The 13,063-nt window shown below is 47.0% G+C and overlaps 1 protein-coding gene across 12 annotated transcripts in view; it reads left to right on the forward strand.

The window, feature by feature from the left end:
• LOC133521606 (E3 ubiquitin-protein ligase HECW2) overlaps positions 1 to 13,063 on the forward strand; it is a 143,372-nt gene that overhangs the window by 46,581 nt on the left and 83,728 nt on the right. For 10 of the 12 annotated variants that reach the window (XM_061856658.1, XM_061856667.1, XM_061856661.1 and 7 more), the window contains 6 exons: positions 5,511 to 5,603; positions 5,756 to 7,807; positions 8,168 to 8,312; positions 8,730 to 8,892; positions 11,450 to 11,635; positions 12,204 to 12,329. In XM_061856658.1, the coding sequence (XP_061712642.1) occupies positions 5,511 to 5,603; positions 5,756 to 7,807; positions 8,168 to 8,312; positions 8,730 to 8,892; positions 11,450 to 11,635; positions 12,204 to 12,329 (2,765 nt within the window). The other 2 variants (XM_061856668.1, XM_061856670.1) reach the window with 2 other exon arrangements.

Consider the following 13,063-nt stretch of genomic DNA (forward strand, 5'->3'; position numbering starts at 1 on the left):
ACATAAGTCCAAAATTGGTGCTACCAATTTAATTCTGGCAATAAAATCATTATACTCGTACTCATACCAGTAGTAATTTGAATTGTTTTAATGAGAAAGATGCGTATCTTCTAATGTACAAATTCTCTCGGGGAAAGGTGACTGAAGCTAGCGGCTTTTTTTTTAATACTACGTCGGTGGCAAACAAGCATACGGCCCGCCTGATGGTAAGCAGCCTCCGTAGCCTATGTACGCCTGCAACTCCAGAGGAGTTACATGCGCGTTGCCGAGCCTAAACTCGCCCCCCCCTCATTGAGCTCTGGCAACCTTACTCACCGGCAGGAACACAACACTATGAGTAGGGTCTAGTGTTATTTGGCTGCTGTTTTCTGTAAGGTGGAGGTACTTCTCCAGTTGGGCTCTGCTCTAGATCTGGAATGACATCCACTGGCTGTGCCCTACCACACAAAGCGAGGTGACATTCACAATGCCCATACCTCTCTTTTGGACGTAGTTTAAGGACGTACCCGGGTCCAATAATAAATAGTCATAGTAAATGGGCTAGTTAATAAATAGTCATAGTAATCAATCAAATCCGACGCAATACTCGCGCGTGGCCGCCGCGGCTGCGCGTGCGTTCTTGAATTACGATTAGCAGCCTTCTTCATATCGTTTACCGAGTGTTAGCTGAGACAGTAAGTGTCATCTCCGGTTACGAATTGTTATTACAGATCTCGAGATCGCACTTATAATGGGCCTGAGGCAACCGCCTGGTAAGCAATGAAATTAACAGTTGTCTAATGGCTAATGAGTCATGCCGGATTTACATATCTACGTACTATGTGGAAAAAATCAAGAAGACTGAAGGTCAAGAAAACTCATTCATAGTCATTATACATTGATAGGTTAGTCAGAGAAGCGAATTACCAGGAAATAATAATATTATGTGAACTACACTTCGTATAGTTATCTACGTAACTAGGACTTTACTCGTAATATCGAGATGTTCGGCAGGTGAGCTCGCTCGATAAGGACAACAAAGATTTATGCTTTACGGCATCTGTAAATCCACGTTACAAAGCCAGGCTGAGCTGTTTCCTTATTACCTCGTAAAACACATCCATCATTAGTATTGACTTTGGAAGCGATAAGTGTCGCGGCGTTATCTCTGGGAGGTGCTAATGGACGACTTGGTCACCGTATTGTGCTTAACTTCCAATTTCCGCTGCGATTTGTAGCCCGAATGGTAGAATTTTAAGTGGTCTCCACTCGTAAAATTAACCGGTCCTTAATGGATCCTTGAATGAAAGGAGAGGAATTTAAAATGCATTTGCATTCGACCGGTTTACGATACCGCAGGACTGAATGAACGTATTTATGGCTCGCGAGTTAAATAAGCTTGGGAATAGTCTGTCTGTTCTCCGTCGACAGCTCGGAGGGCTGTTAATTCGTTGAAAGCTCACCGTGTGAACTTAGAAACAAAGCTTTACAGCCGTCAACATCTCCAGACCGCAATCGTGAAACTGTCAAGTTGTCATCCCACTAAATGGGGGTCCGTCGTCAGCGCCCGTTAAACACCCGCTTCCTGACTTACAGTGTAATTTCGGCTATTTTAAGGCGGATACAGCTAAGCGTTCGCAGCAGACGGACTCATTTACGGATGGAATTACCTTTAGAATGGTTGTTTTTTTTTACGATTATCTTGTTGATCGCAGGCAACAGAGATTAACAGATGGTTACAGACGGTAGACGATGTGTTGATTAGTAGGATGAAATACTAATTTAAATCTATCAACGAAGACAAATAAGATGGTAAAGTACGTCTAAGCTAACATTTCACCAACTTGAATATGTAGAACAAAGTGAGAGAGTGTCATATTAAACGGCATATTTTCATAGAAATTAGACATAATATTTAGTGACAAATAAGATGGTATCATTATGCTATTTTTTCCACAAAACAGGCAAAATTATATCTTGTATCGATAAACAGAGACTAACTAACAGGTGCAAGTTATCAGTTTATTTGTAATGTATACTATCTACTTTCAACCTCGCATCTGTAAAATGATTCTCGGTAACATCAGCATCCCATACGTACTTACGGGGTGTCAGTAACAAGATAAAGATCACCTCGCGTGTGAAATCAAGAGTTCCACTTAAAAAGACATCAGTCCGTACAAAAACGTGGTTAAAACAGAGCGTAGGAGGACAGATGCGTCGAATAGGGGTCGAGGAATGACCGTAGTTTAGTTTAACTATTGGCTTCCGTCAAACAACTGAGGAACGGAGTGCTGACGCTGACCGCTGACACATACTGCTTTACCGTACTATAATTTATAAAGACGCATTTTTCTACTTAATTTATTAGGGAATACGTTCTTTTAGTAGAATATTAGAACCTGCTAACTGAAGCGTAAAGTTTCTCAGAGGGGCCTGATTAACACCATGTGAAACAACTTTAGACTGAATGATTTTCTTAGTAAATTTTCTGTGAGTAACATTTGTTACTAGATTTGAGTTTACATCATCGCAAAAATATTTTTTCTTCTTATCCATCGAGGAAGCTGTAAACAGATGTTTCCTCTATATTTTAGACACTATATTTTATTCGATATTAAGTGGATCACCATTTGTCTGTGAAACGAGCGGAAGTGGTCTACGAACTAATTTTTTCTCATAATCGTCAGCGGGTTCTAGGAATAGAGTGGGCAAACAGGGTTTTTCGTGTAACGATGCGTTACATACAAGACATGAACCATGTTGAAAGATCGGGAACCTCCTGTCTGCTGGACATTTGCCCAACTATGGGCGTAGATAAACCTTTCTTCGTTTCTTATGTTAAATTATTCGAAAATGTACGAATTCCAAATCTGAGACCCTGAGTATTTTTTGCTACAGCCTAGCTGTACTGTACTGTACCCAGTGCCGGATTTACCCTAAGGCCCAGTAGGCCCGGGCAAAGGGCGGCAAGACATTAGGCGGCAGTCTATGTGATGGGTGCTGAGAAAGGGGGTTAGTTACTACTGGGCCTGGGGCTTATGATGGCCAAGACTGCAAATCCGCCACTGGCTGTACCTAGCTGTAGCCAAGGCACGTGACGAGCAAAATTTTAAACACAAGTATATTTTGAGTACCTAATATTAGAGACGAGCAAAATTTTAAACACAAGTATATTCTTTTGTTCCCTTCTAATTTCCTGGTTTTACGAGTACGTCTCTCTAGAAAAGAAACAGTGAATGTTTGAGTAGAGCACAGTCGCACAGTCCGAATGCTGATGCTGTGTTCATTTGTCATTGTCACACAAACATTATCACACCTACCATGAAACAAAGCCGCGAACACCCCCATCCGAGACCATATCGCAAATCCCGTTTCCTCGTCTCATCTCGACGTATCTCCCATATCCTGCGGAACTCGGACGTTGCGTCACCGACGGAAATAGCTCTGTGTCACCGCTGTCGTCAGTGCCTCGTCACGAATTCGGTTCATCAACTTAACTTGCAGATGTGGGTAACGTAAGTTTGTTTCGGAACGCTTCTACGTAATTCCGGTTGGATGATTTAGTTCCAAATAAATTCTTTTCTCACTCTCACTGAGCGTATGCGTGAGCGAGATGAATGTGCGTGCACGGCATTGGCAGGTTTTTGAATTTCAATTGGTTGTATGTTATAAACAAGAAACGTCATCGTTGAGTACCCTCAAACCTAAAAATGCGCATTTTTAGAAGGAATTTAATTTTTTTAGCTTTGCGCATAATTTGATACAATTTTTTTTAGTTTTAGACCTATTTTTTTTCTATCGAGCGAAAGTCAAAAAATCTGGATTCGGATCGCTTCAAGTCCCTAGAGAAAATCCTCAACATTACTTATTAAATTTTTGGCAACCTTTATACATTTAAAACCCCGCTCTCTGAACCTACGCCACCTTAATATAAAGCTTTAGGTATACTTTACAAGAAATACTGAAGTGATCATAATTATAAGTGCTCCGTAAATAAAGTTCGGGTTGTACGGGGCACTAAAAAAATGTGCAAACGCCGAGACGAGCTTTTTGCACAAGGAATTTCATATTATAAATTATAAGTTGATATGAAAGTTGCTATCAATGCTGACAGTGACAGTGACTGATAGTTGGGAGACCAGGGGCCCATTTCTTGAAAGGTATTAGACTAATATTATTAGTGTGTCGCCATGGTAACCCAAACGAGTGCCATGGTAACGCGTTGCATCCGAATTACTTACAAGTATTTCGAGTCTTCGCTTTTTTGTCATGTATATCATGATAATGGAAGCAGGAAATGGAAAAATAATATTTCGTAATATAATTGAATTCTTTTAACAGTTGTATTGAATTTAAGCCATGTTTTGTAAATTGAACACATGCAATTAGAAAGTCCCGCCCTTTTCTTAGCGGCTGTAAATCTCACTAGTCTGTTACACTAATCATCATTAGAGTTAACTCCGTGCTGGTTAATCGTGATTACCCGATAAGCACCCTAAAGGAAATGACTGTCATTAAAAAAGTAGGGCTGCATACGTGCTCATGACTTCTTCCAAATGCTGTGGAACAAAAAACTAATGGGAGCTATCGATCTCGAACTGTTGTCTTTGGGTAACTGTTTCAAAACGGAAACGAACTAGTGATTATACCGCAATTTCGATATATCATTTTGGACTTTGGGATTTGTTATCTGCATCTGTTTGGCTAGGTCATTATCACGATTCTACAACAACTATCATTAGAGATTTCTTATAAGACATGAATTATAATAAACATGCGGTAGTTGCATCTCCGATTATACACATTATTTAATATTTATGATCGCCAGGAGCAGTTAATCGAGCAGGGAGCTAACCCGTCTCATATATTAAGCCAATCAAAATATGGTAATGCTCGGCAGGACTGATCCGGGATGCGTTGCAGAATCAATTTGCTTCCGCGAAATTTATGGCCGTGTTCCTCCAATTAACTGGCAATTCGGTGGCTTCGATTATTTCGCATAAAACGTGCGGGCGAGTCCCGCATCCGGTGATTAGGGCTCGCACATAATTTGTGATGCGCTGCGCCCGCGCCGCGCCGCGGCCCACGCCCGGTCGCCCGCCGCTCGATTGTTGTTAGATAAAAAATGCAAGGGCTCACCGTGCTCCTCGGCTCTGCGCGGTTCGTTGTTTGTTTTTACTTCTGCGTTTTGCACCTGCCCCGTGTTTTGTTTTTCATGCGGGTACCCGACAGCGCATTTAAATGAGATATTTGAACTCGTAATTTTTGATTTTGTTTGCCAAGATCACTTCCTCTCCATATTTTATGTGGCCGATTTTAAACCTGTCATGTATACGTATCTTCATTGAATATGGAAAAGAACATGAATCGATAAAATACATCTAAGATTGTATTTTTACAGCGTTCGGAGCGATCGCTAAGTTTATGTCGGAAATAAAATGGGAATTTATGGCGGGCATGATAGGTTGGAATGTTAGGCGTAACAAAAACCGATAGTGGTAATATATGAGGACATTTGTGTGTTGCAGAGTCGGGCGGCGTCGTCGGGCGCGTGCCGGCGACCGGATGCGCCAGCGGCGGCATAATGTGGCTGCTTGATGAGCCCAATCAGCCGTACGAAGGTAAGCACTTGCTTCATACATACGCATGAGGCGGCCGTTTGAGCTCATCAATCATTGTCTAGTAATTGTAACTTTTTAGATAGGTGGGTACTCACTAATGATGTCCATGAAGAAAAACCGATTATATTAAAGTATCGGTTGTCGTGTTTCAGACTGCGAGCAGCTGCTATGTTTCCGGTACTACAATGGCGAGGAGGAGGAGATGGAAGCGGAGGCGCCAGCGCTGCCCGCGCGGCTTCGCGCGGAGCTACGCAAGCTCCCACATCGCTTGAAGGAAGGCGTCTCGCGCAAGCGCGGTGGCGAGCGGCAACCACCGTTCTCGTACCACAACGAGAGCTTCGAGCTCGGCTCGGAGCCCGACCCCGCCGAGGTCGCTCGCCTCGTCGACAAATGCTCAATTAGCACTTTAGAAAGCAACGGGAACGAGCCAAAACTCGAACAAAAATGTGATCCTAGCAAATTTGTAGATACTAGTTTAAGTAAAGAATCTCGATCTGTAAATAATGAATCTCGCGCGACGTCGTCGGGGGTGAAAAAGAAATGTCCACCGCCGGTGGACACGGGTGGTGGGACGGACCTCGGTGTCAAGAAGAAGTCTAAAATCAGCGGTTTCGAATCACCTACGTCGCCCGGTACGGAGTACTACAAAATATGGTCGCCAAAGAATCCTTGTAAGATAATGAAGTTTGTATATGAGGTGGAAGGAGGGAAGGTTCCTGGGGAAGGTCCGCGGTCTCCCGGGCCGCCGCTGCCGCCGCGCGCGGCGCACAAACCGCTGGAGCGCTCAAGGGCGCTCTCGCCTCCGCCCCACCCTCCGCAAGTGCCGCGACATCGAAAACCCAAAAAACTCACTCAACCTGAAGACTCGTTCAACTTCGAATTGATCGATACGGATGAGCAGTTTTTTACAGACAACAATATCTCTAATTCGGCGACGCTTCAGAGCGGAATCAACGACTTTAAACCGGGAGAGTTTTACACCGGCAAACAGGTCGCCATGTCTTCTACGGCGAGCTTCTGGCGAGGCGGGCAGAACGTCGCCCCGCTTGCGACGCCCGAAACCGACGGTAGCTTATGTGAATCTACAATATCTTCTATGAAATTATCTAGGTTAGTAGATGAGAAGAAATCTAAAGATGTACCTGATGGTTCGCCTAGCGTAAGTAGGAATAAGGTATTATTTATTAAAGATATTGGGCCCGATAACTACATCACGACGACGTTCGCGAGGAAGGATAAGGCCCCGACTGATACCGTTGACGGTACGAATCTCACGCCAAACCACGCCAAATCAGAGGAGAAGGCGCAGCATACGTTTTTAAATGACATTAGCAATCACTCAGAATTTGAGGATGATAATAGGAACCAGATAGAAGAGAAAGAAATTACGACTTTGAAAGGTCACAAACCATTGACGAGGCAGAATTCAGGTCGCGCTACGCCTACAATGATGACTGCGTTTTTAAATTCGCACTCATCTCATACCGCATCGACAACTCAAGAACAGCCCGATAACGGCAGCTCTAATGCTCCTAGTTCATGTAACTCTTCACATTCGACGTCTCCGGTTGAAGACGGCAACAAGACGCTACCCAGCGTAGGGACGATGATTATGAATAGGAAGTACTCTTGCGAGAGTTCAACCCCAAAGCATTCCAGTTTGCCGCGGCATCTGCTAAAGAACTTGGGTTGCGAAGGAACACCAAAGCATTCACCGACAAACAGCGGGATGAATAGCCCAGTGCGGCCGCATCCAAGAGTCTTGACAAGGGTGGCAGCTCTAGCGGGGGCAGCACCTCAATGTCCACCGACACCGACACACCACGCGCGCCGCCCGCGCCCCGCGCCGCCGTCAGACCTCACGCCACCTCCAATACAAAACTCAGAAAATTTCGAAATGGTCGAGTTCACCAACGAACTCCGTACAACAGAGATCAGATCTCCCAACATGGAGTTCGCGAACAGCAACCATTTCACCATCGTCCACGCTGGACCTCCTGAGGACGTTGTCCTACGAAGACCTAGACCAGAAGACAGTGATGATAATGAGAATGCTGTAGCCTCGCCTACGCCTCTAAGGCATATGGCGGGCATAAGACTTCCTTCGATCCCTGAAAGGGCGTCGAGGCAGATGGCGTTGACTGGAGATTTTCCCGCCAATATGATTGGCGGGATTATCGAGTGCGAAGAACCTTTACCAGCAGGTTGGTATATCTTTAATCCTCGAATACATAATTAAAACGTTAATAAAGTTTCATGACAACTTGACAAGGATCTCTTAGAAGTCTTAGTAATTATAGTTCAAAAATCAAGAGTAAATCGTTAATTGTCACTATTAGGTGTGAATGCGGGGCGTTTTAAGTGACGACGTAATGCACTTACATTTACAATAACTTTATTGAAGACTGGATTGTATGTTGATATGAGTAGGAAGTATAGGAACTTTGTCAAAGCTTTGAGTGACAAGGTGACGAATGAGAATAAAGTATGGATGGAAAATGATGTTAAATCCTTGCGGATGTGACATGGAGATTTGACTTAAATGACTCTGTGTATGCTTCCAGGCTGGGAGGCTCGCATGGATAGCCACGGGAGAGTGTTCTACATCGACCACATCAATCGGACCACGACGTGGCAAAGGCCAGGGGCGAATGGGGCCACTCCGAGATCGCCTGCGCCAGAGGTGCAGAGGAGGCAGTTAGATAGGAGGTAACTATCTAAATCATTTCAGGTTATTTGGCAATTATTAAATGTAGTTTGATGCGTTGTTGATTGACAACTATTTCTTCATATTATTTACTCCAGAGATCATAGTAATGTAAGTACCTACCTACTTGTGGATACACAAGTAGGTAGGTTAGTGTTTGATAAAACATCATTAGATGTTTTCCAGTCGCTTGTTAAGGAATACATGCCGGGGAAACTGGATTATTTAATACCAATGAATCTTAATTTTGAGCGGACCCCATGTTCTCTAAGTGAGCTGTAGGAAAAAGATAAGCCGGATATCGGTACCGTCATTGTGATCCTTTGTACATATTTAGTTAGTGCATAGTTTTAGATCATAACCAAACAAAAAGGCATCTTATGCACAGCTCACTACAGTTTAAAATCGTATAATTCCAGGTACCAATCAATTCGGCGCACAATGACGCGCGCACAGCTAGAAGCGGAGCGAGCGTCGCCGCCGCCCGCGCCGGGGCCCTCCCGCGCGCCCGCCGCCGCGCCGCACCCCGCCGCCGACTTCCTGGCCCGACCAGACTTCTACTCCATCCTGCACATGAACCAGGTAACTAATGCTAGTCGGTCACACGATGTCGCCACAGCCAGAAGCGGAGCGAGCGTCGCCGCCGCCGCGCCGCACCCCGCCGCCGACTTCCTGGCCCGACCAGACTTCTACTCCATCCTGCACATGAACCAGGTAACTAATGCTAGTCGGTCACACGATGTCGCCACAGCCAGAAGCGGAGCGAGCGTCGCCGCCGCCGCGCCGCACCCCGCCGCCGACTTCCTGGCCCGACCAGACTTCTACTCCATCCTGCACATGAACCAGGTAACTAATGCTAGTCGGTCACACGATGTCGCCACAGCCAGAAGCGGAGCGAGCGTCGCCGCCGCCGCGCCGCACCCCGCCGCCGACTTCCTGGCCCGACCAGACTTCTACTCCATCCTGCACATGAACCAGGTAACTAATGCTAGTCGGTCACACGATGTCGCCACAGCCAGAAGCGGAGCGAGCGTCGCCGCCGCCGCGCCGCACCCCGCCGCCGACTTCCTGGCCCGACCAGACTTCTACTCCATCCTGCACATGAACCAGGTAACTGATGCTAGTCGGTCACACGATGTCGCCACAGCCAGAAGCGGAGCGAGCGTCGCCGCCGCCGCGCCGCACCCCGCCGCCGACTTCCTGGCCCGACCAGACTTCTACTCCATCCTGCACATGAACCAGGTAACTAATGCTAGTCGGTCACACGATGTCGCCACAGCCAGAAGCGGAGCGAGCGTCGCCGCCGCCGCGCCGCACCCCGCCGCCGACTTCCTGGCCCGACCAGACTTCTACTCCATCCTGCACATGAACCAGGTAACTGATGCTAGTCGGTCACACGATGTCGCCACAGCCAGAAGCGGAGCGAGCGTCGCCGCCGCCGCGCCGCACCCCGCCGCCGACTTCCTGGCCCGACCAGACTTCTACTCCATCCTGCACATGAACCAGGTAACTGATGCTAGTCGGTCACACGATGTCGCCACAGCCAGAAGCGGAGCGAGCGTCGCCGCCGCCGCGCCGCACCCTGCCGCCGACTTCCTGGCCCGACCAGACTTCTACTCCATCCTGCACATGAATCAGGTAACTGATGCTAGTAGGTCACACGATGTCGCCATAGCTAGAAGCGGAGCGAGCGCCGCCGCCGCCGCGCCGCACCCTGCCGCCGACTTCCTGGCCCGACCAGACTTCTACTCCATCCTGCACATGAATCAGGTAACTGATGCTAGTAGGTCACACGATGTCGCCATAGCTAGAAGCGGAGCGAGCGCCGCCGCCGCCGCGCCGCACCCTGCCGCCGACTTCCTGGCCCGACCAGACTTCTACTCCATCCTGCACATGAATCAGGTAACTGATGCTAGTAGGTCACACGATGTCGCCATAGCTAGAAGCGGAGCGAGCGCCGCCGCCGCCGCGCCGCACCCTGCCGCCGACTTCCTGGCCCGACCAGACTTCTACTCCATCCTGCACATGAATCAGGTAACTGATGCTAGTAGGTCACACGATGTCGCCATAGCTAGAAGCGGAGCGAGCGCCGCCGCCGCCGCGCCGCACCCTGCCGCCGACTTCCTGGCCCGACCAGACTTCTACTCCATCCTGCACATGAATCAGGTAACTGATGCTAGTAGGTCACACGATGTCGCCATAGCTAGAAGCGGAGCGAGCATCGCCTCTGCCTGTGCCGGGGCCCTCCCGTGCGCCTGCCGCCGCGCCGCTTAACATCCTACAGCTGACTTCGTGGCACGACCAGACATGAATCAGGTATCTGATTCCAGTAGATTTGTCACAACATGACTCGTACGGTTTTTTTTATACTAAGTCGGTAGCAAACAAGCATACGGCCCGCCGTATGGTAAGCTGTCTACGTAGCCTATGTATGCCTTCAACTCGAGAGGAGTTACATGCGCGTTGCCGACCCTAACACTCCGCACCCTCGTTGAGCTCTGGCAACCTTACTCACCGGCAGGAACACAACACTATGCGTAGGGTCTAGTGTTATTTGGCTGCGATTTTCTGTAAGGTGGAGGTACTTCCCCAGTTGGGCTCTGCTCTAGACCTGGAATGTCATTCGCTCTGCTGTGCCCGACCACACAGAGCGAGATGACATTCGTAATGCCCATACCTCTCTTTTGGACGTAATTTAAGGACATACCCGAGTCCGGACGTAGTTTAAGGACATGCCAAGGTCCAAAAACGTTATCATACAACAGGGACAACCGCCAACATCGAAAAACCGAAAACCGTTATCTGCCATTTTCGATGGTGTGTCCTTCGCCCTACTGCGGACCACGCATCAGACACCGTAGACTCTCATAAATATCGAAAATCGAAAGTTCGTCTTTATGACTCGAATATGGCACTTGTGACAGCCCTCGCGATAGAATTTCTGCACGCTTCATTATAACAGCCATCACTTGGATGGATATGCACAACAGTCGATTATACAGACCTACCCACCGCTAGTACTCTCGCCTACCTTGGACTTCTTTCTTTTGTGTGAGGCCTCGCCTGACTACTGTTAATCTCGATTCACCTTCAAAATAATATAGAAACGTGATAAAATTCATTATCTTTTTATTTTCAGGAAGCGTCATCACTATACAACTGCAACTCCACCCTGAAGCACATGATATCTAAAATCCGTCGAGACACAAGTTCTTTCGAGCGCTACCAACACAATAGGGATCTTGTGGCTTTAGTCAACATGTTCAGCGACACAGAGAGGGACTTACCGCTCGGCTGGGACACGAAATTGGACCGTAACGGCAAGGTAACGGGCTATAGTTATTACTCCTTTTATCCAAGATTTGTTGAGACACAAGATCATTAGAGTGCTACCAACACAATATCGATCTTGTGGCTTTATTTAACATGTTCAGCGACACAGACACTGGCTTTACCACTCGGTCGGGACACGAAATTGGACTTTAAGGGCAAGGTAATAAGGGCTATTGTTAGTTACACATGATATCTAGGATCTGGTGTGGACACAAAAGGGATCTATCGTGGCCTTAGTCAACGTGTTCAGTGACACTGACGGGGATTTACAGCTCGGAGGGGATTAAAAACTGGACCGTAATTGCAAGGTAATATGGCATACTCTGATAACCTTCGATAAGAGACCTTGTTTAAGATTCACTCTTTTATAAGAATGGTAGAAATACTCGTAAAATGAGTAAATTGACGGTTTATATTGTTTACAAGCTAGAGGTCCGTGGAAAATACGATTTTAGCTCAAGATAGATCAGCACGAAATTTACAAATTTAATGAAACACGCGACTAACCAATCTCGTGTAGCTTATTGATGTACGGTTCCTACACCCAGTAACATTTGTAGCGCTTCTTCGTGGACCACGTGATGCGGCGCACGACGTTCATGGACCCGCGCCTGCCGCGCGCGCCGGCCGCGGGGCCCTTCTCGCCGCTGCTGCCCGCGCGGCGCCGCCCGCTCGCGCTCGACCAGGTGCACACTGCTGGCTTGTAGCGCTTGTCTAGTGGCGCCCGTTGGGACGCTCTCAGTGGGCCATGTCTCTCGCCGCTGCTGCCTGCCGGGCGGCGCCCTCTGGTGGTCGACCAGGGGCATCTTGTTGGCTTGTTGTGGCGCCCGCTGAGATCGTCTCAGTGGGCGGCGTACTTCGGCCCGGAGAGGGTAGATGGCGGTACTGGTGGCGTGAGATTACTTATTACTAATGAAAAGATTCAGATTAAACTCCATTTACGTAATAACAGTAATACACCTTATTAGATTTGCTGAATCTCACCCTACCGACGTATATGCCGCGTGTCAGCGAAAATCTGAGGCATCTTTTTGAAATAATACTGGCAAAATGACGATCTCGCTCGTTTTTAAATTTTATTTCTTACTTGACAGATCAGATAGGTACTCCTATATACAATTATAAAATACGTTGCCAATCTAATGGACTACTGTTAGTACTCTCATTTAATTCTGTCTTCGTCAAAATTAATAACATTGATAACTAATTGGTCCATTTAAGGGCAGGAGCAGAAACAGGAGTGTCAACTCATGACAATATTATACGTTTTTCTTTTGTCACATGCCTTTGTATGAACTGGAAATTATTTTGACTGATTTTTGTCGCCACTTTGATTGAACAATCAGTAAAATTATTAAATATATAAAATAGTTTCAAGCACCAAAAGGGTACCTCGCTAAAATTTAAAGCCAAAACATTA

The sequence above is a fragment of the Cydia pomonella genome, chromosome 9, assembly GCF_033807575.1.
Source record: "Cydia pomonella isolate Wapato2018A chromosome 9, ilCydPomo1, whole genome shotgun sequence".
Classification (NCBI taxonomy): Eukaryota; Metazoa; Arthropoda; class Insecta; order Lepidoptera; family Tortricidae; genus Cydia; species Cydia pomonella.